Below are 27,105 nucleotides of genomic sequence, written 5' to 3'. Positions count from 1 at the left end.
GTCAAAGTCAAATATAATGTGTTTCAAAAAAAACAATACTCAGGGTGACATACAATAATACAGAGTACATGTGTGGAGAAATATTATTTCCTCAGGTAGTATCTTGAAAATAGCAAATTGACAGATTTCCTTCCAGAACAACTCCGCGCACTTAAATTACAAATGCATATTAATCTTGCTTCATAGTATGGAAGTAACATCCGTAAGGCACAAATAACTAATTTGAAGCAATTTAGGACATTACTTACACAAAACAGGAAGGCAGGTAGAATGTAACATTTTAAAATAAACACATACAAATCAGATGGAAGAATGAATGGTAGATGGAAATATGCACAACGGCTTTATATTATGTGATATATTTATTATTTATGTATTATAATATTTATATCTCACCTTGATCCCAGTCCCAAAATGGTGCAGAGTGGAAGTATCTTCACTTTGACTGGTTCCACTAAGGTAAAGGTAAAGGTCCCCCGTGCAATCACTGGGTCATTCCTGACCGATGGGGTGATGTCACATCCCAACGTTTACTAGGAAGACTTTGTTTACAGGGTGGTTTGCCAGTGCCTTCCCCAGTCATCTTCCCTTTACCCCCAGCAAGCTGGGTACTAATTTTGCCGACCTCGGAAGGATGGAAGGATGAGTCAACCTTGAGCCGGCTACCTGAAACCAACTTCCGTCGGGATTGAACTCAGGTTGTGAACAGAGCTTGGATTGCAGTACTGCAGTTTACCACTCTGCACCATGGGGCTCCTTGGCTGGTTCTACTAGGGGTCTTGAAATTGTACCCCAACAGTGGAAGCAGCAGCAAGCAAATTGCAGGCCGTCAGGGACAGCATTCATAGGCCTCTGTTCCCATACTGTTCCCTGATGGCACCACCCTTCTCCACCCCCTTCTCCCTGTTGCACGGGCACAGAGGCACCAACCCAATGAGAATATTGTCTCCTGCAGCTCAGCAATCCCCCCTTCCTACCTATTGGCTGAGAGGCGGCTCACAGATGAACTGCCCCTCACCTGTTAAAGAAAAAAAAAAGCCCTGTTAAAGGGCTAAGGGGAGGGACACTAGAGCTGAGAGTCACTATTTTGAAGGTGGCTCGAAATTTCCCCCTCCTGCACAGAGGCTCATGCTGCAGACAGAGCTATTTCCCCTTTAAACTGAAGCAAATGAGGTCTTCCTTTGATCCAGCTGAAAAAAGGAAGGCTGGGAGCCACACAATTCATGTTTGGAAACAGCACAGGATTGTGTGGAAACTCCCAAATAAAGTAGCGGCATGCTGTGTTCCACCCAGAGGGAAATCCTTATGTGGAAACCGACCCTGCCTATCACAACTTATTGTTGCTACCATCATTGGGAAAAGAGGTTTCCTTCTCCTTCCCAGGTGAGTGTCTCTGGGATCCCAATGAGCCATCCTCCTGCTCTTCTGGATAATGGAGAGCCAGGACCCTTCTGCCTTCACTGCCATTAATGGGCACTCTCCAGTCATCAGATGAATCTTCTGCTAGGGAAACAATGGCAAAAGCCAGATCTTATTTTGAGCCTTTTAAGATTTGGGTCGGAGTTCCCTTCCTCCCAACCTCCCCTCCTTTCTCTGGAAGGAAGCAAATGGAGGCTAATGACTCAGGGATCTTGGCAAATAGCCCACTGACTGTCACGCATACCAGATTAAAGCTTCTTCCTAAGATCTGGGAGAAGCCAGACTCAGTCCTTGGCTGGAAACCTGACTGGCTAGTTATCAAGATGGGACTGCAACCAAACAAAATATTACATTTGCAGGAGTAGAAATAGTATCTCGTATGACGTAAATAGCTCGCTGGGTCCTGTGACATATATTCTGGGCTTACTAGGAGAAACTGGACAAATATGGTAGATGGGAACAAAAAAAATATGGCTGATACCACCTCAATATTTAAACAAACCAACAGAAATTGTTCTGGAACAACAGAAGTGCATAATACATATTATGAGAGCAGCTGTGCTTTTGGAACGCAGACAGTTAATTCTGCATTCAAAAATGACTGAATATGAGGAGTTAGCTTAAAGATTCAGTGCGGAATCAGTGGATGGCTTGCAGAATCAGTGCAAAACCATGCGGGGGCACAAATTACAACTACTACTACTGATATTATAGGGGGGGCAGATAACTGATCCAGTTCAATCTGGTTTGCCTTGATGTCAGCATCTCTTGCTGCAGCATGCACTATATTATATTGTGACCATCTTTTAAATAATTTCAGGAACAGTTTTGTGGTTTTAAATGTTTTATTGTTATATTTGTGTTTTTAGTGTTGTTACCCGCCCTGAGCCCGGCTTTGCCCGGGAGGGTGGGTCAGAAATCTGAAAAATAAATAAAATAAAAATTCACTCAGAACTGGATTCTACCGACATTTTACCGGAAGAAGTGGATCTTTCTCTGCCTTTCCCTTCTCCCCACAGCCTCCTATGATTCCTGAAAATGCCATTGTTGGGTCTGGGAGGTGGGTGTCAGAGTGCCCTCACAAACAACAAGGCATAGAAGTTTGCAGTCAGGAGAGAATCAGGTGTGCAGTGGTTAAGAGTGGTGGTTTGGAGCAGTGGACTCTGATCTGGAGAACCAGGTTTAATTCCCCACTCCTCCACATGAGCAGCGGAGGCTAATCTGGTGAACTGGATTTGTTCCCCCACTCCTACACACGAAGCCAGCTGGGTGACCTTGGGCTAGTCACAGTTCTCTTAGAGCTCTCCCAGCCTCACCTACCTCACAGCGTCAGAAAAAGCATCTGACAGACTTCCGGGTCGGACGGCCCCCCCGCCGCAAGCGCGAAGCCGCGCTCTTGCTGCCTCGTTGCCGAGGGGCATGTAATCGCCCCTTAAAAGATCCGGCACGGCACCCCTCGGTGTAAGAGGGGGTGCAGACTCGGGTGCCGGTGGCGGACCCGTCATTCGAGCGATAGCCGCCTTGAAATCGGCGGCAGTCGCTCTGACGGGGCTCTGCTGAATGGCCGGCGCCATCTTCAGGAGCAGCAAGAAGCAAGCGAGGTGGGATCCGACTTTCTTCTAAAAATTTTTTTAAAATAAATTTTCACATTTAAAGAATTAATTTGGGGTGTGTGGCAGTATTTTTTTTCAAAGACTTCATTTAGAACAATCTATAGTTCAGTTACGCTTGGCTTTGAGACTTTTGGCTTTTTGCCAGTTGTGTGACGTACTTTAAAAAGTTTCTCATCAAACTAAGAACTTGGAAGTAAAAACCAAGAGTTGGAGAGCAATCAAGTGACATGGAATAATATCAAGTGAGATGTCATGGTGATTGTTTTCTCTAATATGGATTCTTCCATCTGAAATAATTTTTCTGCAATGAGATAAAAGAAAATTTCTGCCCCCCCCATCCTCCTCTATTCCTTTGGATTACAAATACCAGCTGTTTTGTCTTCAGCCTTCAGCCTTTACAGTTTACCAATGGGAGAAAAAGAGAAACATACTAAAGACATTCTTAAAGATGTAAAGTTGGCTGTACCACTGCCTCCCAGAAGACCTTCAATAACTCAAATTCCAGCCAAACAGACAACATCTCCAGTTACTTCAACATCTGTCAGTGCCAAGATGCCTCCTAAAGTGAAACCTGAAGTAACACTGACTTCTGTCTTTGAACTTTTAACTAAGACCCATCAGGATGTTATAGAAATGAAGCAGGAGTTATCCCAGAATACAGTAACAACATCTCAAAATTCTGCTGCAATAGCTACCTTGCAAGACACAATTTCATCCCTGACTATCAGGCAAGATAGAGTGGAAACCAAGCTTAAGAAAAATACACAGGAAATTAAAGAAACTAAGAAGAAGGTGGACACTCTTGAGATGGCAATAGCATCCTCATCTGAAAGGGACGACAGACAACAAGACCAGATGGCTATGATTGAACTTAAGATAAAAGAATCTTCGCTGCGCATACGTGGTTTGAAAGAAAAAGTGGAAAATAAGGATTTACGTGGATACCTATCAACTCTGCTGGCTGACTTTTTACAGGAAACTGAAGAAGTAACTGCTGGGATGATTGTGACAGCCTATAGAATCAACTCTGCATATGCAACCAGAAATAAGGTACCTAGGGATTGCCTGCTTCAACTATTTTCAAGGAGTCATCGGGATTTGATACTAAATACACACTACAAGACTCCATTAAAAATTGAAGATGAACCTTTGAGATTGATGAAAGAAATACCGGCAAGACTATTGAAGAAAAGGAAAGATTTTATGGAGATTGTTCAATGTTTAAGACTTAGTGGAATCCAATTCAGATGGGAATTCCCACAGGGTATTTCCTTTACTTTCAAGGCAAAAAGGTTCAAGTATACAGAAGTGGATAAGGCGGAGCAGTTTCTGAGAAGATATGAGGCAGACCTGGTAAAACCTACTAAATCAGCCAAGCAAGTTCCAACTAGAGAATCTACAGAAGAAGAAAAGGCATCTGAAGCAGCTGGAGGTGGAGATTTACCAATAGACTCCTCTGAGGACTCCACAACTGACGACTGAAGACTGCAGAATTGGGGGAGGGGGGGCAATAACTGACATGGTTGTTTATGTTGAATGGGGAAAATTATGGGAATTAATTGATCTTTGATATGTTACAGGTCCTATCTTGGAATATTAACGGACTGAATTCTCCTAATAAAAGAAGAAAAATATTTCACCATCTACTCAAAAGTAATGCTAACATTATTTGTTTACAGGAAACGCATATACTCCCAAAGGATATATTCAGACTGGAACATGTAAGATTAGGTACACTCTTCACGGCTTGTAATAGGGTTAAAAAGACTAATGGATAGCTATGTATATACCTGTCTCATTCGAACCAAGAGTTGTTTATCAAGATATGGAGGGAAGAGTTTTGATGATTGAAATAACATCTGGATTTCAGAAGATAATGCTTGTGGGAATATATGCTCCTAATATAAATCAAAAAATGTTTTATGATAAATTAGCAATTTTATTAGCTGAATATGCCATAGAAAAGATGATTTGGATGGGGGATTTTAATGGTGTTATATTACCTAAGGTAGATAGATCTGGGAAAAAGAAAAAAGCGCTTAATGAAGGAAAGTTACCAGGGGTTTTTGACACTCTTATTGATCAATGGAACATGTTTGATGTTTGGAGATTGGCACATGGAAATAAAAAAGGTTATACTTTCTTTTCACAAAGACACCTAACATGTTCCAGAATAGACATGTTGTGGCTTTCGCAAGGCCTAACAGAGAAATCAGAAAACCCAGAAATTTTACCCAGAGTTCTGTCCGATCACAATGCTGTCTCAGTTAAAATTCAAGTGGGAAATAGAGGGTATAAACCCTGGAGAATTAATGATTTACTTTTAAAAAATTCTAAAATAGTTGCTAAATTGAAGATAGAAATACAGAATTATTTTAAAGAAAATATAGATAAGGGTACTCGCCAAGATATAGTTTGGGATGCCGGTAAGGCAGTAATTAGAGGATTATTAGTTCAACAAAATACAAGATGGTATAGGGAAAGAGAGAATAAGAGAAAACATATTTTAGATGAAATAAAACAAGGAGAAAGACATTTAAGTAGGTTGCAAGATAAAGCAAGTAGATATGAACAACAGGTGAAGATTAGAAATTTGCAACAGCAATATGAGTTTTTAATTGCAGAAGAAATTGAAAGAAAACTTATGTTTAATAAACAAAGATTTTTTGAACATGCAAATAAACCGGGAAAAATGTTAGCATGGCAACTTAAGCAGAAGGAGAAAAAAATACCAATAACTCAAATTAAAAGGAAGGGTAAAATCACAAGAATAAAAGAGGAGATACTAGAAACATTTGTAGAATTTTATACAAATTTATATAGCAAAAAGACACCTTCAGAGGTAGAAATGGAGATGTATTTTACTAAAGGAGACTGGGGGAAAATAACACAAGAAAATAAAGATTTTCTGGATTTGCCAATAACTAAAGAAGAGTTGGAAGAGGCAATAAAGAAAAGTAAATTAAACAAATCTCCCGGGCCAGACGGATTTAATGCATCCTATTACAAAATATTTAAAGACCAATTAACCCCTTATCTGTTGGAAGTAATGAATTTAGGATTGACAGAAGGGATTATCCCTCAAACTTGGAAACAGGCAAATATAGTATTAATACCAAAGGCAAATTCGGATACATCGGAAGTTAAAAATTTTAGACCAATATCATTATTAAATACTGATTATAAACTATTTGTAACAGTCTTAGCTACAAGATTAAAAAGAGTATTAAATCAAGTAATACATGAGGATCAAGCTGGTTTTTTACCAGGAAGGTTGATGAGTCAGAATGTGAGGGTAGTAATTGATCTTTTAGAATATGCAGAGCAGGATACAACACCATTAGCTTTGATATTTTTGGACGCTGAAAAAGCCTTTGATAATGTTAATTGGCAGTTTATGTTTAAGGTATTAGATTCTATGGATTTTGGTGAGAATTTTAAAACAGCTATAAAAGGTATATATACACAACAATCTGCTAATCTGATTATAAATGGGTCATTATCACCCAAAATAGAAATTCAAAGGGGAACGAGACAGGGATGTCCTCTTTCCCCTTTACTGTTTATTTTAGTATTAGAATTATTATTGCATAATTTTAGAAATAGTGATGTAGTTGGTGTACGAATAAGTAGAAATCATTATATGTTTAAAGCATATGCGGACGATGTAGTATGTTTTTTGACTGATCCGATTGAACAAATTGACAGATGGAATAAAATTTTGGAGGTTTATGGAAAGCTTTCAGGGTTTAAAGTTAACAAAATTAAAACTAAGATTATAACTAAGAATATGACTCTCTCACAACAACAAATATTAGTAAAAAAGACGGGGTTTAATATTGAAAATAAAGTTAAATATTTAGGTATATGGTTATCAAATAATAACCTTAATTTATTTCAAGATAATTATGTGAACCAATGGCAACAGATAAAAAAGGATTTGATAAGTTGGGAAAAACTGCCATTATCGTTATGGGGAAGAATTTCAGTAGTAAAAATGATGCTATTACCTAAAATGCTCTTTTTGTTTCAAAATCTCCCAATAATTAAGGGTGTACAGATATTTGATGTTTGGAAAAAAGATATTATGAGTTTTCTCTGGAGTAAAGAAAGACATAGAATTGCATACAATAACCTAATTGAGCAAAAAGATACGGGTGGATTTGGATTACCAGATTTGAAATTGTATTATCAAGCAGCATGTTTCACCTGGATTAGAAACTGGATTCTCTTAGAGAATCCGAAATTATTAGAATTAGAAGGTTTTAAATTGAGATTCGGGTGGCATGCTTACTTGTGGTATGATAAAGAGAAAGTAAATAAAGAATTTAACTCTCATATTATTAGGAAAAATTTACTGCAAATCTGGAATAAATATAAAGAAGTTTTTGAAAGTAAAACACCTGGTTGGATTAATCCTATAGAAGCATTTATGAGAAGAGGTGCACATTTAAATTTGGATTGTGATAATTATAGAGAAATAATAGAATATAAAGATGGTATATGGGAACTGAAATCAAAAGAAGAAATTTTGATTAAAGATTGGTTTATGTATTATAAATTAAGAGATGTTTTTAATAAAGATAATAGGTTAGGTTTTAATCAAACCAAATCAAAATTTGAGGTTATACTATTTAAGGGTAATAAAGGATTGATAGGTAGGATTTATAAATTACTTATAGAGACAAATTTAGAACAAGAAAGGATTAAGTTAGTGATGCTGAAATGGATGAGAGATTTAGGTTATAATATAGATTTGGAAATTTGGGAAAAGTTATGGAAAAAAGAATTTAAGTTTACAATTTCAAATGAAATAAGAGAGAATTTGTATAAAATGTTTTACAGATGGCATATAACTCCTGTATTATTAAGTAAAATGAAGAAAGATGAGGAAAATATATGTTGGAAATGTGGTACAGAAATAGGTACATTTATGCATGTTTGGTGGTTTTGCAAAAAAATAAGGAGGTTTTGGAGATTAGTTTTGAACGAAACGAATGATTTGATTAAATTAAAAATTAAGAAAGACCCCGCTTTTTGTTTATTGGGAATACCAAAAAAAGATTTGGATAAAGGTGACAGAGTCATATGCCAATATAGTTTTGCTGCAGCAAGAATTATAATTGCTAAAAAATGGAAGCAGTCAAATAAACCTTCAATTAAAGAGTGGCGAGAGAAATTATGGATGTATATGCGGATGGCCAAAATTACAGCATTTCTATATGATAAAGATATGGAGGAATTTAAAGCTACGTGGGCAAAGGCCACCGCATATTGGGATAAAGTGGCAAAAACGGATTTTAAAAGTATAGTTAACGAATTATAGTATAAGATGATTTTTAATATGATATAATAATAGCTTTTTCTTTTTATATGCCATAACACTTCATCGGAAGTCCAATGGTGGAGGGCACTGGTGGGCGGAGGGGTTTTGTATTCGGGGCACATGTTTTATAAAATGATTTGAATACTGTAATAATGGATAAATTGTGTCCTGATTATGTAACTTTTGTTTTTCTTTTTATGTACATGTAATTTTTATTTTATTTTTTGTTTTTTATTTTTTTTTATTTTTGTGTGTTTATTATGAAAATAATAAAAAAATTTATAAAAAGAGAAAAAGCATCTGAAAAAACCTCTTGGTCCCCTGCCGCCACCAAAAGTCTCTCTCTGCAACCAAGTAGATAAGCAGCGAGCAACACTTAAAAACATGAGTAACCAAATTTCCTTCAGGATTTTCTTTTCAGTATACAGTGTGTTTTTGTCACACCGCAGCTTCTGGAGCACAAGAGGCTTTGGAACATGAAATCAATTGCCTCTTTTTTAATTATTCAGAATTAGAATTAAACTGCTTTAGAATTAAAAAGTATTTATTTAAAAAGGAAGATGCAATAAAGTTTTGGCACAGACTTAGCAAAAGCACCTTTTTTGGTGGCTCAGCCCCATTGGAGGCAATGGGGGATTTCCCCCTTTTTTTCTATTTTTATTTTTAAAGCCTTTTTTTTGACTCTGCGGCAGCCAGGAAGCCTCTGAGGAAGCAATGTGGTTGTGCCGCTCCTGCCACCCGGCAGATTTGCCCCCCCCTTCAGGATTGGGCTGCCAGTCTACTACACACTGGCTCTCTCTTAGTCTTTAAATTACAAACTCTTGGAATGGCATTAAAAAAATCAAAATCAATGACGTAAAACCATATTTTCAGCATAAAGTTCGTCACTGTTGATGTGCTCCTTCTAGAGTGGCTACCTCTGCCATACCAGATACTGAGTCTAACACAACCTACAATAATTTGGTAAAGTTTTTTTGAATTATTCCAGGGTAGTCTCTTGGCTCAGCCATCTGAACCAGGCCTTCAATTCTGAAGGCAGGTCATTTATCAGAGAGCCTGCAATCTGTCTCCTTGCACTGCCAATGGCTACATTCTCATAAGGTAAGATTTATTACTTGTAGGTGCTGTCAGCATGCCACCATAAGACAAGTCTGCAGAAGAAAGCATCATAGTTCATTCTGCAGGATGTTGAAGAAATATTATGGGGTGAAACAAGTTAGATAAAAAGAGAAGTAATATCGTCCCAAGGCACTCAGTTCAAATCCAAAATCACAATAATAAACAAAGGTCATGTTTCAAGAGACTCAGATCATAAAGTCTACAGTGTCAGTTGTTACCTCAGGTGGTTGAGTTGCGGGTGGGGGGGAGCTTGTTGGAACAGCAACCTCCCATCCCATCAACCTGTGCCAGCCACCCATCACCTCCACCTCTGTAACATTCAATTGGGAGTTAGAGCAGCTAATTCTCCTTGTCATTTCTCCTCCAGAACTTTTTAAAAACAGTTTGGGAAGTCATGCATGCTACCTAGTGTTTCCTGATGTTACCATGGCGCTGATCCAGTGGCCAAATCAGTCGAGACAGACTGGGGGGGCATTTTCTGGGCCAAACAAAGTTGGAAAAATTGATTTTGTGCTGCAGCATTAACTTGCTTTTCCGGCAGTAATGCAGGGTCCCATATAACTGTAGGCTTTTAGCTTAGTCAACAAGGGTCAGCCGAACCCCATCACAAGTGGGATGCACAATGTTGTTCAAGACCTCAGGCTTCACAGCCAACATTACTTCTGTCCTATCTAGATTCAGTTTTAATTTGTTCACCAGGAGATTTGAATAGAAAGATACAGAGCTGGGTGTCATTACCGTACTGATCAGAAAGAAGTCAGGTTCACACCAGCGGTAACAAGCAGAAGAAAAGTATCAAGGTGTTGAATAAATCCTTTATTGTTATTTCCTGATCCCGATGCATTTCACCTGTGGCTTCATCAGGGGATCTATCATAGCATAAGTCTCCAGTCTCATCTTGAGCAATTAATAACAATAAAGGGTTTATTCAACACCTTCTTTTCTTCTGCTTGCTCTCAGCGTATTGATGACATCCATTTCTAAAGTTACGAATGATTTTTCCTAAAGGCCTGTAGGACTGAGATCATTTACTGCTGAATTAGAGTGCTCTTGGATAAATGTTTATGATTTTCATAATAGCCAGAAAATGAGTAGAACATAGCAAACGTAAACCTTTTAAGAAACATGAAGACACTGTCCACATTACAACATACAGAATAGTTTGTTTTGGGTTCTGAATTCTCAAGACATTCATAGCATTAGTTTTACTAGTTACTTCAAAAAATAATAGAAATGATGGCAACTCATGCTAGAACTCCAGAAACTGGCCTCAACTATTCTGTTCCCCAGATTTAATTGATCTGTTTTACCATAGCCATTTGTTAATAAATTCGGGGGTTCCTGAGAAAAGAATTCTACTTGTTTTTACAAATAAAACTAAGGCAGTGTTTTGCTGTAAGACTGTTTACTCCAGTTACTCTGGATGTCTTGTCATGAGATTTGTTTATCTATACATTTGCAACCACATACAGAGGAATGAACTGGAGAACTGCATTGTAGAAATATTGAAACGTTAGTAGGAAGACATACATTGAGATTTCTGTAATAACCCTAATTCCTGTGGCTACATGTATATTATTATAAAATATACTGTGTAGGTACATTCAAGTCCATACCTAATTCATGATGTAGGCTGCTTCCACACAGGGTTGGGAATAGTCACCCCTCCCCAGCGTGGAAGCAGAAGCAAGCAGTGTGGAGGCATGCAAGGATGACGTCAGCATGCCCTGTCCCCCATGCCATTCACTGCTGTCTCTGCATTGCCCCCTTACCCTTGGTTGAATTGGCACAGAAGAATCAATGCAACGAGGATCTTATTGGGGGGGGGTGTCGCTCAACAATCCCCCTCTCTCCTTTCCCTTAACAGTGGATCTGCAGCTCAGCCACTAAATTAAAAAGCTGAAAGCCAGAGGCAATAAAAGGGAACCTCAACTCCAACGTTTTGAAGGGGGAGCTCAGCTCTTTCCTCTCCCCAGGTTGGCTCTGAGCTGGGAATCCACACATGTGCTCACTTGGGGCCACCAGTGTTTCCCTTTTGAGCCACAGTGGTGTGTGTGTGTGTGTGGGGGGGGGTTCTTTGCCCTAGCCCAAAAGGTAAAACCCTGGGAGCTGGTATATGACCCGTGTGGGTCATAAACTGATGTTATTATCAACCTGCTTAATATTCCTATGATACACATTTAAAATTAAATGCCCCTTTTCACCTTATGGTGAACACAAGATGGCTCTTACCCTCATTAAACAGATGACCAGCTGCCGCAGCAGACTAAGAGCCAATGCTTATGGGTCTAAGAAATGGCAACATAACAAAATTAAGAACATAAGAACATAAGAAAGGCCTGCTGGATCAGTCCAAGGCCCATCAAGTCCAGCAGTCTGTTCACACAGTGGCCAACCAGGTGCCTCTAGGAAGCCACAAACAAGACAACTGCAGCAGCACCATCCTGCCTGTGTTCCACCACATCCAAAATAATAGGCGTGCTCCTCTGATACTAGAGAGAATAGGTATGCAACATGACTGGTATCCATTCTAACTAATAGCCATGAATACCCCTCTTCTCCATGCATATGTCCACTCCCCTCTTAAAGCCCTCCAAGCTGGCAGCCATCACCACATCCTGGGGCAGGGAGTTCCACAATTTAACTATGCGTTGTGTGAAAAAATACTTCCTTTTATCTGTTTTGAATCTCTCACCCTCCAGCTTTAGCAGATGACCCCGTGTTCTAGTATTATGGGAGAGGGAGAAAAACTTCTCCCTGTCCACTCTCTCCAAACTATGCATAATTTTATAGACCTCTATCATGTCTCCCCACAGCCTAGCAATCAAAATTTGGATTCCAAGACCTCCGGACTACATTTCCCCACGTCGTTGGTGCCAACATGCACCATAACCACTGGCTCCTCCCCAGCACTATCTACCAGACTACCTATATGATGGGTAATGTCCGCAACCTTCGCACCAGGCAGGCAAGTCACCATGCGGTCCATGCACCCGCCAGAAATCCAGCTATCTACATTCCTAAGGATTGAATCCCCCACTACAAGAAGCCCCCCTCTCCTCTGAGGCATATCCTCGGTATGATAGGGTATCTGTTCATCCACCAAGGAAGAGGTCCCTTCTAAGGTACCACATCCCCCTACCTCAGTGAGATGGCCTCCTTCCCCAAGGGCTCCATCATCCATGACTGGCGGGTTGCTGTCACCTTGGGCCTGGGATGTGTCTATTTCATCCCCGGAGTCCTGAGTCACCTCTCTCTCTGCCTGCCTCAGCTCATCCAGTTGAGCTACCTTGGCCTCAAGGAAGTGAACTCGCTTCCTGAGAGCCAGGAGCTCCCTGCACCGAGCACACACCCACGACTTCTGTCCAGGAGGCAGATAATCATACATGTGACACTCCGGGAAGCACACTGGACAGCCCCCCGACCCCTCCTGGCTTTCTACCTTCATAACTGGTATTTAATTAATTAATTAATTATATTATATTATTCTTTGGTGTTGTAACCCTGCTCTTTACTCTCTTGCACTCTTCCTGTACCAAATAAGAACTGAGTGCCGAAGTTCCTTGCCCTGCAGCTATCTGCTGCTAATTCACATAGATATTCAAGTTGCTCGGTACTCCAACTGGATGGAGAGAGTTACTCTTCCAAGATAATAATATTTTATACTCACCCTACAGATCCCCAGTCATGATCCACAGGCTAAGAGCAGGAGCCTTAGAATTTAAATGCTCACAGCCCCCACCTCTCTCACGCAAAATTGGGGTGGGGGGAGGTTGCAAAGATACATGGCAAAGTTGACCATGAGGCAGCAACTGGGAAAGAGAAATACCCCTCTGGCAGCAAACACCCCAAAAGCAAACTGGCAAAAATTCACACACCCACACCCTAAAACTCCTCTCCCATGCACTACCAATTAGAAGAAGAGCTGGTTTGTATACCCCAGTTTTCTGTAGTCACAAACCAGCTTACAATTGCCTTCCCTTCCTCTCCCCACAACAGATACCTTGTGAAATAAGTGGGGCTGAGAGAGTTCAGAGAGAGAGAACTGTGACTGGCCCAAGGTGACCCAGCAGGCTGCATATGGAGGAATGGAGGAATCAAAAACAGTTCTTTAGATTAGAGTCTCCTGCTCTTAACCTTATGAATCAGAACTACACTATGCTGGCTCTCTTTACTGTACCACTTGCTTGTACCACTTTACTATACCACTCTCTTTACTGTACCACTTGCCTCACTCCCGTGCAGCCAACTTATCCACTCCAAATTGGTACAGCAAAACAGCGACACTGTCTCCTTCCTCTTGAGCAGCACAAGGCAAATGCCTGAGTGGGAGGGGTAGAGATCACTTATGTAGCCCAGAAACTTTCCCTCTGATTTGCTGGTGTGTCTCCTGCTAGGGTTGGCAACTCCAAGCTGGGGTGGAGACTGGTCTGGAAGGGTGGCATTTGAAATTTGGCATTTCAGTTAGTTTAAGGCAGCTGTATATGTCTATCCTACCCTATGGGGGGAAGGGCTCTGTGAGTGAGATGTTTCCCCTGTGCTCATCGAACTCTGGATTAGGGCCAGAGCCATGCACAAAACTGAGAGAGGTGGATACAATATTGTACAATTACCATTGCCCACACAGCATGCATCCATATTTTTGTACACCCTTTTATTCTCTGTGCTTGAACTGATTTTTCACTGCTTCACTCTCCAAGAGAAGCTGAAATTAGTCCACAAAAGTATTGTTATGACCTGCTACAGTAGACTGTTGTGTAATATAGTTTGATTGTTATAGGCATCAGTTAGGGTTGCCAGCCTTGCACTGGCAAATTCCAGGAAATTTTGGGGGTAGTACCTGGGAAAGAGGTGTTTCAAGGGCTGTGACATCACATTCTCTTTGATGCTCTAGGAATTTCCCCAATCCCTATGGTAAAGACCATAGAGACTGGTGAAATTCCTAGAGTGTAACAAAGGATGTAACATTACCTCCTGGTGGAGAGTTGGAGGATGTGACATAACTTCCAGGTGATACTCTAGGAATTCTCCCAAGACCATAGAGATCAGCGAAATTCCTACAATGTCACCATCAACACTATTTTCCCTGCCATTTTTTCCTCCTGCTCCATGGCCATGTGGGTTTCTAACCTGGGTCTCTCAAATCCTAGACACCCTGACCACTACACACACTGTCTCTCAGTTCCCAAAATATCCAGTGGTTTGGAATAGCAATCCACCGTTAGAAACCATTAAGGAAGCGCCTTCTTCTATCAAGCTGAACACAATGCAGTCCTTTTGTATATCGAAAGACAATGTTTGCAACAGTATGACTATCCATTTATAGCATTCCTCCAAAGAAGCCATAGAAGTATTGAAAGAGATTAACGGTGCAATCCTATAAGGACTTCCTCCAGTCTAAACTCATGGATTTCAAAGGTCTTAAAACAATTTACAGCTCAAGTCTACGTAAAATCACTCCAGTCTAACAGCTTTGAAGAGGTTGCTCAAGGGGCTTTCACATTATTAGGCACAACTTGTGCCTAAAGTAACTTGCAATGTTCCTGACTTGTAAATGACACAGTGGGCATTTCCATAAAAATCCCCCTCAGAGCGTTACATAAAGCTCACAGTTCTAGCTCACAGATGCCAGGAAAAGCACAGTATAGCAATAAGCATATTGCACTTCCCCCGACACAGGTCAACCCTGGGTCAGAGCTGCTTCCTGAAGTGCCTTGATTAGGATACTCGAGAGAACTCTACATGAATGTGCAACACAGCACTTTGCTGTCTGAGGTTGGAATGCAAATTACTTTAATCTGGTCCCAGGTGGACTGTGTGAAACAGCCCCATAACATGCATTCTTATGCACAACAATGTGGTGCTCCTTGATGAAATTTCCTAGATGGAATTTCCACAGTATAGTTAAATGATCGCACACTCATCACAAGTAAGCTTTTATACCACTGATGGGCACATGTGTTGAAAATGGGGAGATAACTATCACACAAAGGACATTTTAAATTTTTGGGTTATCTGCAGGATTTCAAATTAGGAGACACGGTTGTCATGCCTTCAGCATTCTTTGCGGCTTTTCACCAAGGAACAGGCCTATGTTCAGTAAATAGTTATGCAAAAAAAAAGAATCTTGATACAATCATACAATCCAATCAAGATTGCCTTTTTGCAGTGTTTTATTGCAAAACTTACCTTTTTTAAAATGTCAGGTCACAGATGACTTATGGTGACCCCATGGGTTTTCAAGGCAAGAGACTAACAGAGGTCGTTTGCCATTGCCTGCCTCTGCATAGCAACCCTGGTATTCCTTAGTGGTTTCCCATCCAAATACTAATCAGGGCCAAGCCTGCTGAGCTTCTGAAATATGAGATCAGGCTAGCTTGGGCCATCCAGGTCCGGGTAAAGCAGAGTTATACCTTTCTAAGTCCACTAAGGTCAACTCTGCTTAGGATGCACTATTGATAACTCATCTAGCCTCTCATCTAACCTCACCCATTTGAGGAAAGCCTTCTGAAGGTGCCACTCTGCAAAAGGGTAAGAACAACAGCTGCCAATACCAGAACATCTCTGTTTTGGCTCCCACTGGGTAGAGTGGCCTGCCTGATGAAAAAGCAGGGGGCCCCCACATTTATTGTTTTGCAGAATTTGTAAAATAGAGTGTTTTAGTAGGGAATTTTTATAAAGGGAATAGGCTCGTTGTTTAAACATCTGTGAAAAAAACTGTAAGCAGGTTTATCGTATTTCATATTCCATTGTATATGGGATGTATTCACTATTTTTTTAATTTCACTGTTCCTCTATGTAATCTAGATTTATTGCTATGCTTATTGTATATATTTTACTGGCCTTTATTGCTTTGTTTCGCAATTCTGTAATCCACCTTGAGTTTCAACAAGAAAGCCGTGGTGGACCTACATTTTTGGGACCCTGAAGCTTGAACTCTTACGGGGGCCACTCTGCAACCAGCAACAATAGGGCAACATCCAACAAGTTCCAAAGGGCCTTGCTGCCCTTGCAAGGACCTCGAGGCCCAAATGGTGGAGAACAGGTTGGTGGGGTGGAGTCCTTGAAAATGGGCCATACAGTGAGCCCCTTCCCACCAGCAACGAGGTCTGGGTAACCGCTGTTATCTTCTTCAATGGGGTTGTTCTATGGCAGATGTATTGGTTCATTCTCTAATAGAAAGGTAGAAGGTCATCAGAAGGGGCTCGTTAGGATAAAGAGGTGAACATCTGATTTTTGGTGTTAAAATGCAGTCTAGCCTAAGGGTTGAGGTACAGAACTATTAAGCCGTGCACCAATGAAGGATTCAAGGATCCAGCTGCCCAAATGTAGGCTATGAATAGATTCTGGCGAACTCAGCGAGCCCATACAGCTGGGGGTTCAGGTGCTCCAAGCCCCCGAGAAAATTTTGAAATGTGACCAATTACAGGGACATTTTGAGGCCATATGAAATGGTTATTAGAGCATATTCTAAAGTCAATATTAAGTACTCCAACCCATTGGTTTATGATTCGATCACTAAAATAGCCTTATTTTAATAATAAACACTTTAAAAAACTCCATCACTTTTTGTTGAAAAATTCACTCATTAAAAAAAAAGTTGCTTCAGGGCCCCTCCGGGATTAGGGTGGCCATTCTGGTATTAACTGGCTCTGGCTCTGTGGAAGGGGCTCCCTAAAGAGGTGAGAGGAGGGCCCTCCTTGGAGATCTCCACGAGGCACAGTAAGGCCTGCCTGTTTGCCAGGGCTTTTGAGGGGGTTTGAAAAGTAGGCATCTTTTAAAGAGGGATTACTATTTTATTTTTGGTTTTAACTGACAATATTTTAACTATTATTATAAGCTATCTTGAACCATGGGGAAAGGTGGGATATAAATGTGTTAATAAATAAATAAATAAATAACTGAAGTAAATAAATCAATGTCGCCTTTCCTCCAAGTAAATCAAGGTTTCTCTCCCCCATTTTATCCTCACAATAACAGCCTTGTGTGGTAAGTTAGTTTAAGAGAAAATGACTGGCCCTAGGTCATCCAGGAGGCTTCATGGCAAACAGGGATTTGAACCCATGTCTCACCAATCCCAGCCCAGTATTCCAAGCACTACACCATACTGTCTCCCCCCTTGATTTCTTCCATTATTTAAGTAGACTGCAGTGCAATAGGCTCTTGGCCACAGTTGTAAAAGCCACTAACATTTACCTTTAGGAGATGTTCAAAGTGGATACCACTCATACTGTCTTTACTCTTAGTTCCTGTAGCTACTGAAGGGAGAACCTTTATGTTAGGACTGTTGGCCAGGCAGATTATATTATTATAAATAATTATTCTCAGTGTATGACAGTTTCCATACCTCATCAATGAGTCCAACAGCTCCATAGATCTTTGCTGTTTGTCCAATCAGACATGGGAAACTATCTCCAATCTCTTTCAGTGTAGGAAGCAAATTGGCCAGTACTTCTGGTTCATACCCTGATATTTCTATCAGTATATTTAGGATGATGTCATTATTATTGGGATCTCTTAGGTGACTAATTAGAGAGGGAATACATTCTTGAAGCACCTAAAAAAATAAAGGAAGAAGGTAGAGATTAATCACTGATAATCTATAGAGTTTTAGAATGCTAATTCGTTTTTTTCAAAACATTCCTACTATCATTATCCTTAAATGAAAATCTTGAAAAGAAGTCAATGCAAGTTTACTTTCACACAAAGCATATGAGTAGCCTTGGGTTATAAATGCATAGAGTCAGCATTTCATAATTAAGGAAATTCTTCAACATACAACCCCCCACCCTATGAAATTCTCAAGTTTCTCCCTTTAGAGTAGTATGAAATTGTATTGATTTTAAAAATGTGTCAGTTAAAGTCTCCAATGGCATAGTGAATTAAAGAATAACAGGAGTCCCCCCCATCATCCCCAAAGAAGGTCTGAAATCCCAGGCGTGATAGCTAGAGCAAAGAATTAAATTTGGGATACAGATTGCCAGCTGTTTTAAATCAGTGTCAGTCCATGAACTGCAAAGTGGCAGGGAACTGGGCCCTTGACAATGTCAATCAATCAATCAATTTTATTATTGCAATCCTAGATTGGCCGAGCCTCGACAATGTGAAAAATAAGCATCACATGGCTGTAATATCCATAAAGACAGTACACGCTTTTGTAATACAATTCTTTCATCTAATGCCCTAGGGAACCTCCTAAAAAAATTGAAATCTTGGGCAACTAGGCATGTTTATGGAACTACACTGGCAATTTACACTGGCACATATTAATTTGTAAAAAGTGGCTTCTTGGAAATCAGGGATTATTATAGTTAGCAATATATTAGGATTATTTATCTAATGCTTCTAGATTTAGACATCTATATAATCCCGATTTTCTGACTTCAAAATTCATGTATATATCCCAGTTCATTGTGCACTTCTTCCCAATTTAATATGGAGAATTTCCTTGCAGATATTTCCTTGCAAAGTTCTCATTAAAACCTCTAAAATGCCTCCTTTTTCTTACAGATCTCCACTAATTCATCCTGCTAAAGAATCTTTCAATCTGGGAACGTCTAACATGCTTTTTAAATTAATTTAATTCTAATGCAAACATGTCAGTCAATACAAAGTTATTTTGAACAGTTCCACGTATACATTTATTCTTTCCCACTGTACTCACAACTCCAACCCACACAAGTTCCTTCCTATTAATGACACTAAAAACTGTGCTATTGAGTCGCAACCAACTCATGGTTTGAAAACCATACGGTTTTCAAGGCAAGAGATGAGCAGAGGTGGTTTGCCATTGCCTTCCTCTACGCAATAACTCCAGTCTTCCTTTCTGGTCTCCCATCCAATAACCTATTGCAAATCCTTTCAACCATGTATTTGTGTGTTCGGTAAATATGGTTAGCATTTATTTATCACATTTTTATCCTACCCTTCCCCAAAGGAACTGATGGCAGCATATGTCAGCATTTTCAGTCTTCAAAGCAACCCTGTGAAGCAGGCCAGGATGAAAGGTAGTGATTTGGTTGTGTGTGTGTGTAAAGTGCTGTCAAGTTGCAGCCGACTTATGGCAACCCTGTAGGGTTTTTAAGGCAAGAGACATTTAGAGGTGGTTTGCCAATGCCTGCCCCAGTGTAGCAACCCTGGACTTCCTTGGTAGTCTCCCATCCAAATACTAACCCCGAGCCAACCTTGCTTAGCTTTCGAGATCTGATGAAATCAGGCTAGCCTGGGCTATCCAGGTCAGGGTAGCTTAAGCATGTCAGGTCAGTGACTTGCTTAAGTTTCCCCCTAAAGTGCTCTCTCTCTCTCCGTCGGAACACATTTTACAGAGCACAACAGAGACCTAATGGTACAGCAAAGTGATATTAACAAGACAATGAAAATTAGGCTGAAAAGCTGTCATATGACTCAGGCACCAAAGAAAGACTAAAATGCCTCATCAGACTGATAAATCTTTTTCATAGCCGTAGTTATAGATCCTCTGCAATTGTATATTTTAATACGGGTCCCCTTGACTGAACTGAAAGATGGATATTAAGTTTCTGTTGATTTTTTTATGAAGACTGCTGAAATTTATACTCTATAAATAAGGCATCTTTGTACCCTGTAATAATGTCCCATGCCTCATAAACATCCTGCTTGTGTAACAGTGTGAAACTCTACATGAAATGAGATATTTCTACTGGCTCCCCCTGCCCCCCATTCCTACTTTGGCAGTTATTCCTTATAACTCAGCTTTTAAAACTCCAAAAACCTTTAAAATATCTTTACAGAAGGAAAGAGAATAATGGTATGCAATATTTCAGGCGTAATTAAGTTAAGTCCAAAATGGCAGGAAGTTTTGGTTTGAAGATGACTTTATCACGGCTGGTAGTCCTGTAACTCTGTCCCCCATACTACTGTTTTTGGTTATTTCCCCAAAACAGGCTCTGAGTGGCTAGCAATCAGTTTGAAGGCCACTGTAGCCTTTTTCAGTAACAATGCTTCATCTTATTAATCCTCTCTTGATATACTAACTACTTTAACCCTTCATTTACATCACTTGAAATAAATGGTATTTTTCCTTGTCATGTTGGGCAATTGATTAAAAATAATATTTGTTGAGCATTTGATTGAAATACTATCCAACTACGTCAAGCAAACTTGATGTAGGAATACCAAGGTTGTTATGCAGAGGCAGGCAAGGGCTAACCACCTCTCTTAGTCGCTTGCCTTGAAAACTCTACTGGGTTGCCATAAGTCGGCTGAGACTCGATGACACTTCACACACACAATACATATAGAGGCTGATTGGGGTATTGTGAATTGGTTCACACAATATATAGACACACATGGCTCTCTCTCTCAGCACATGCTAACTTCCAGTCAAATGAAACAACCATATTGGAAAGCTATTATGTTTGAGTTGAAACTGGATCATGAAAATTCTGTTTGGAATGGCCCATTCATAAACATCAGTAGTTAACTGATGAATGATGAACGTTCACATTTCCTAAGGGAAAGCCACTTGGCAAAGGGGAATCTTCTGTTTTATTATGCTGTGGGCTGCACCACTGAGTTGAAGCACCTAGCACAGTGTCCAAGGTGCTGTTCCTGATTCTTTTAATCACAGCTAGCTTGCTGGAGCACTTAAGAACTCATCCCTACCCTGGAGTAGCAACAAAAAAGAACCAGAGAACCCAGCGAGGGAGATCTGGAAATGCCCATGTGAAGATGTGTTTGTATTAGGGATGCTGTGAATTTCTCAGTGAAGTTACCCAGTTTGACACTTATGATTAGACTGTAATCTGATCAGGGATATCTTTAGATTGCATTGAGCAACTGAAACAGCTACCAAACAAGTGTGCAGTTGCCTGTTGGTCAGAAGTTGACTCCCTGCTGCTTGGGGGATCAGCTGGGTTCTTATTAACCCCCCGCCCCCAGCAAAACAACTACACCGTGGAGTTGCAAAAGGGAGAGAAGAAAGAGCTAGTTTATCTCCTTTTCTCTGCAACCCAAGACAACAACAAGAGAAGAGAAATCAGATGGGTTTTTCATCACCCCCCCCCCCACAGCTAGATCTGCTACATTTCAGCAAATCTGGGAGCCAGGCAGCAATGTTTCCAGGGTGGGAGGTCAAAAAAACCTGACTTCCAGATGATCAGCTGGGAGTCAGCTCTAGATCCCCCTCCCACAAAAAGCTTTTTTGGGTATAGAACATAAACCTTCTAGCAGGAGATCAGAAGCCAGCTCCCAGCTGATCCCTCATCAGCTGGGAATCAGCTCCCGATGGTTGCAAGAAGCTTGTTCCTGAGATCACATATAAACATGCTGCAAACAATCAAATGGTCCACTGATAAATTAGTTGCCTGATCACCACTGGGGAAGGAAAGTGAGCCAAACTGGCAGGTATTTAAGTGTCCCTTGTTCCTATAACATGCTGCAGTGCTGCCAGAGTATGCACACAAGGAGACGGGGTTGTTGTTTTTTTGCAGTTCCTCTTTGAGGCATATTATTTCTAATCCCCAAAGTGCTTCTTGAATTCAGCAAAGATTAAAAGTTGAAAGGTTCATGAAGGAAATAAATTGGAGGTGCAAAGAGAACATTTGCACACACAGCATCCAGATCCTAGTCAGTGGGGCCACATGAGAAACCTTACTGTATCAAGAGCTGCTTTATCAAAATAATAGACCCTTTCAAGATTTAACAGGGAATTAAAACATCTTACCTCTGGCTGCTTTTTCTTAGCAACTATCAGCAAAAGTTGTAAAAGATGATGCTGTTCTGGTTGTTCCAGGTGAGACATCAGCGCAACCAGATCTCTCAGGTGGCCGTTAATTGGCTGTGATTGCTTTTCATACAAAGTCGGCAATACACGGAGCAACATGGAATTCCCTATCAAGAGAAAGAAAGTACAGTCCCATTTTTTTTAAAAGGTTCCAAACCTTTTGCCTTTCCATTCACTCTTTCATGCTGCAATATCTTTATCGCTGAAGCGATAAAGCGACACAGAGTCAGGATGTTATTGCCAGAGATTTCTGGGAATATTTGTGGGAAATGATGTTTGTGCAGAAACATATGGCACAACAAAAGAAAAATACACGGAGCACAAAGAAATGAAAATATTATCTACCGAGGAATGCGACTGAGAGAGACAATATAGACCTGCCTATGAACCAGAACTGTCTGAGTTGTCAAAAATTTGGATATCTAATTGAGCGCTGAACCACACGGGCAGAGCGAACTGCTCAATGAACATGAAAAGGAAGGCGAACCAATGGATTTTAACTACTCCTCCCCCCTTCTGAGTTTCAGAAATCTGAATTAAACAGAAATCTGGAAATAATATTTTTTTTAAAAAGAGTAGAATTAGCATAAAGATATATCCAGTTAGATGCAATTTCTAGGGACTGCAGAACCAGTGAAGCAGAGAGACAAAAGAGAGTAAGCAGAACAAAATATTCTCACACATTTTTGAGAGTGTGTTTGAAGATGTGCGTGCACAATTTAATTCAAAACCAGGCTTCAGAGAGAAATCTATAACATGAAACACTGTACTAACTGGCCTTGGAGTGATTGAAGTTCCATGCTGACAACATATGGAAAACATCTGCCTATCGATATATTACAGAGTTTCACTCTCTAAATCTTCTAACATAGTTAAAACCTCTATGGATTCACTTTCCACCAAAAAAAGAAAAGAAAAAGTGCATGCTGGTCTCTTCTTGCTGTCTTAACATGGAAGTCAACCAGGTCACTCATTAGTTGTATCACAGCTAATAAGGTAGCACAGCTTCAGATAGTCTTGTAGAACCAGCCGCTGTTTTTCCCCTCCAGCAATCAGCATCTGAAGCATATGTATATGTTTCAACATTGCCTAAGAAAACTATATCATAACTGACCCAAAGGAAAAGAACGTGCCGTTGAGTAGAAACCAACCTATCCACAGGGTGTCCCAGGCCCTTGGCCCACAGAACCAGAAATCACCACAAAGTCGTATAGAGTCCAAACAGGTGGATTTTACTGATCAAATAGGCATACAGTGCAAACGAATAAAATGACAGCTATGAAAGGCTCACTAGCTGGGAGATATTATAAGGCAGGAAAGGCGGGAGATTACACGCAGGAATACAGTTTCCCAGGAGCTGAGTTCCCAGGCTTAGGCTTAGGCATGCGACCTTGGGGGGCAGACAATACAGCACAGAGACAGAGGCAATAACGAAACCGAGATAGCAGCCTGACATTCTGCTCCCCTCAAGGCCCCCTCCCAGTTCGCAAGGGGGCTGGCCTGTTCGGGTAAGCAATGTGAAAGGCGTCAATGAGGTCGGGGGCGGAGACATCCCGTGCGCGCACCCATTCGTCATAGGCAGGGGGGAAATGTTTCCAACGAACTAGATACTGGAGAGTACCATGGTGAATACGGGAGTCAAGGATCTTGGAGACTTCGAAGTGTTCTTCCCCCCCCACCATGATGGGTTGCGCAGGCGGTGGGTCCGGATGCCACCGTGGAGAAGCAACATGGGGTTTGAGGAGGCTTATGTGGAAAACAGGATGCACACGCCTCAAAGATTTGGGGAGAGCCAGTTCCACTGTGACAGGGTTTATGACCCGAGTAATGGGGAAAGGGCCAATGAATTTGGCGCTGAGTTTATGGCACGGTTGGGTGGACCGGAGGTTTTTGGTGGAAAGGTAAACCAAAGCACCCACTTGCAGATCACCCCCGGGGGAGCGATGTTTGTCAGCTTGCGCTTTGTATTTACGTTTGGCCCGGTCGAGGTTGCTAACGAGCCAGGGCCAAGTGGTACGGAGGGCGTGTGCCCAGGAGGCAATGTCGGGGTTCCCCTCCCCCTCTACATCATCTGTAGGAACGATGGGACTGAAATCTTGTCCATACACAGCAAAAAACGGGCTAAAACCTGTGGATTGATGCATGGCATTATTGTAGGCATATTCTGCTAAAGGTAGCAGTTCCACCCAGTTATCCTGGTGGTAGTTAACATAACAACGCAAATAACATTCGAGTACAGCATTGACACGTTCAGTTTGACCATCAGTTTGAGGATGGTATGCACTAGACAATCCCTGTTCCACCCCCACCAACTTGAGGAAAGCTTTCCAAAACTTAGAAACGAAACCACTTCCGCGGTCACAAATTATTTTACGCGGAAACGAATGTAAACGAAATATATGCGTCACGAAGAGGCGGGCTAGTTTCTGAGCAGAGGGGATCCCTGCACATGGAATCAAATGTATTTGCTTAGAAAACAAATCAGTAACAACCCACAACACAGTTTTACCCCCACTGAGAGGGAGATCAGTCATGAAGTCCATAGCGATCACTTCCCAAGGTTTGCTGGGCGTTTCAAGAGGTTGTAGCAGTCCCGGGGGTTTGCCCTGCGATCGTTTCGCAGCGGCACAAACGGGACAGCTGCGGATGAAGGAGTCAATGTCGGAACGCATTCCCCCCCACCAGAACTGTCTGCGCAATAAGTGAAGGGTCTTCAGAAACCCAAAGTGCCCAGCTGTTTTGGCTCCATGAGCTAAATGTAAAACGTCCTTCCGGAGAGCTTTGGGTACATACAATTTTGAGTCTTTGTACCAGGATCCCCCTTGTTCCAAAACACCAGGAGGTAGGGTATGAGCGGAACGTTCTAAAAGGCACTGGTCCCGAAGGACAGTTAAAAAGGATTCGGAGATGGGGAGTTTGGAGGGAGCCCCCCCGTCGGTTCTGGAGATCTGAGAAATAGTTATAGGGCTAGTGCTTACGTGTGGCGGCGCGCAGACTGCAGGCGGCTGAGCGGTCGGAGGGGTAGGAGGGGCGGGAACTCCGGTCTGTTGCGGTGGCGGCTGGGCAGCCGGTTGGGCTGGCGGAGCTTGCGAGGTGTGTTGATGCTGGGATCGGGTTTGCACAGCCAGCATAGGTAGGGCCCCACGTTGTATAGGGGTGAACAGAGAGTTGGTGGGTCTTTCGAGTTTTACCGGATATTGTGGTAAACGGGAGAGGGCATCCGCGAGAACGTTCTGCTTCCCAGGGACGTGCTTCAGGGTGAAACGGAACTGAGCAAAGAACTCCGCCCACCGTTGTTGTTTCGCCGATAGCTTATGGGACCCCGTGAGGGCAGCTAGATTTTTGTGATCGGTCCAAACTTCAAAGGGTATTTTAGACCCTTCCAAGAATTGCCGCCATAAAGTCAGTGCATGATGAACTGCAGAGGCCTCTTTCTCCCAGATGGGCCAGTTTAATTGAGCGTGCGCAAATTTTTTTGAAAAGTAAGCGCAAGGGTGAAGAAGACCGTCCGGTCCTTGCTGGAGGAGAGCCCCTCCCATGGCTACATCGGAAGCATCGACTTGCACAATGAACATTTGATTTGGGTCTGGGTGCCGTAGCACCGGCTCCGAAGTGAAGAGGCGTTTGAGGGCCAGAAAGGCGGCTTGGCATTGCTCAGTCCATAGGATCTTTGCGGAGGGCAAGGCAGCCGAGCTTACTTTTCCTTTAGTTTTCAGCAGGTCCGTAATGGGTAGAGCCACTTGGGCGAAGTTAGGGATGAATCCCCGATAGAAGTTTGCAAATCCCAGAAATTGCTGTACTTGCTTACGGTTGGTGGGGGGAGTCCAATCGAGGACGGCTTGGACTTTGGCGGGGTCCATGCGAAGACCTTGGTGGGAGATGATGTATCCCAAAAACGTGAGTTTGCTTTGGTGAAATTCACACTTAGCTAGTTTAGCGAACAGTTGATGGTTACGCAGGCGTTGTAGAACTTCTCTGACCAGAGTCACATGCTCGTCCATAGTTTTCGAATAAATGAGAATGTCATCTAAGTAGACCACCACCCCACGATATAGAAGGTCATGTAGGATTTCATTGATGAGTTGCATGAAGACCCCCGGGGCCCCTTTTAATCCGAACGGCATTACAAGGAATTCATACATTCCGAAACAGCTAGAGAAGGCAGTGAGGTGTTCATCTCCTTCGCGGATACGGACTCGGTAGTAGGCTTCCACCAAGTCTAATTTAGAGAACACACGGCCTTCCTGTAATTGTCCCAAAATATCCGATATTAATGGGATAGGATAGGCGTTGGTCTGGGTAACCGCATTGAGCTTTCTGAAGTCAATGCACAGGCGAAGGTCGCCCTCTTTTTTCCGGACGAAAAACGCGGGGGCCGAGTTTGGGGCATTCGAAGGGCGAATGAACCCTCTGGCGAGGTTTTTGTCCAAAAAGTCCCGGAGGACAGTGCGCTCGGAAGCGCTCATAGGGTAAATCTTACTTTTGGTTAATGTGCAGTCCTTTACTACTTCAATCGCACAGTCTGAGGCCCGGTGGGGGGGTAAGGCATCACATTCCTTAAGGTCGAAGACATCTTCAAAGTCCCGGTATACAGCGGGTAGAGCCGGTGGTACTGGGGCAGTAGAGGTTAACGCTGGAACGGGCGGAAATGGCAGAGCAAAGTTTTGCCGATGCTGGTCGCAGGTGGGACTAGCGAAAGAAATAGTGTCTGTTTCCCAATCAATACTGGGACTATGTCCTTTAATCCAGTTAATTCCCAAGACCACTTCAAATCGGATAGGGGCTATAGTGAAGTCTATTTGTTCCCAGTGGGAACCAATTCCCATTGCCACCCCTATGGTGCGATGATCAACTGGGCCCCCCTG

General features: G+C 41.8%; 1 protein-coding gene across 1 annotated transcript in view; it reads right to left on the bottom strand.

Moving 5' to 3' along the window:
- Positions 1-27,105, bottom strand: part of VEPH1 (ventricular zone expressed PH domain containing 1) — a 144,849-nt gene that overhangs the window by 89,232 nt on the left and 28,512 nt on the right. The window contains exons 4-5 of the mRNA XM_056850194.1: positions 22,181-22,347; positions 17,825-18,034 (exon numbers count right to left, since the gene is read on the bottom strand). Coding sequence (XP_056706172.1) covers positions 17,825-18,034; positions 22,181-22,347 — 377 coding nt within the window. The remainder of the gene's footprint in view (positions 1-17,824; positions 18,035-22,180; positions 22,348-27,105) is intronic.

This window comes from Euleptes europaea, chromosome 5 (assembly GCF_029931775.1).
Source record: "Euleptes europaea isolate rEulEur1 chromosome 5, rEulEur1.hap1, whole genome shotgun sequence".
In the NCBI taxonomy this organism is placed as follows: Eukaryota; Metazoa; Chordata; class Lepidosauria; order Squamata; family Sphaerodactylidae; genus Euleptes; species Euleptes europaea.
Note: the sequence above shows the minus strand (reverse complement) of the source record. Positions and strands in the feature narration are given on the sequence as shown.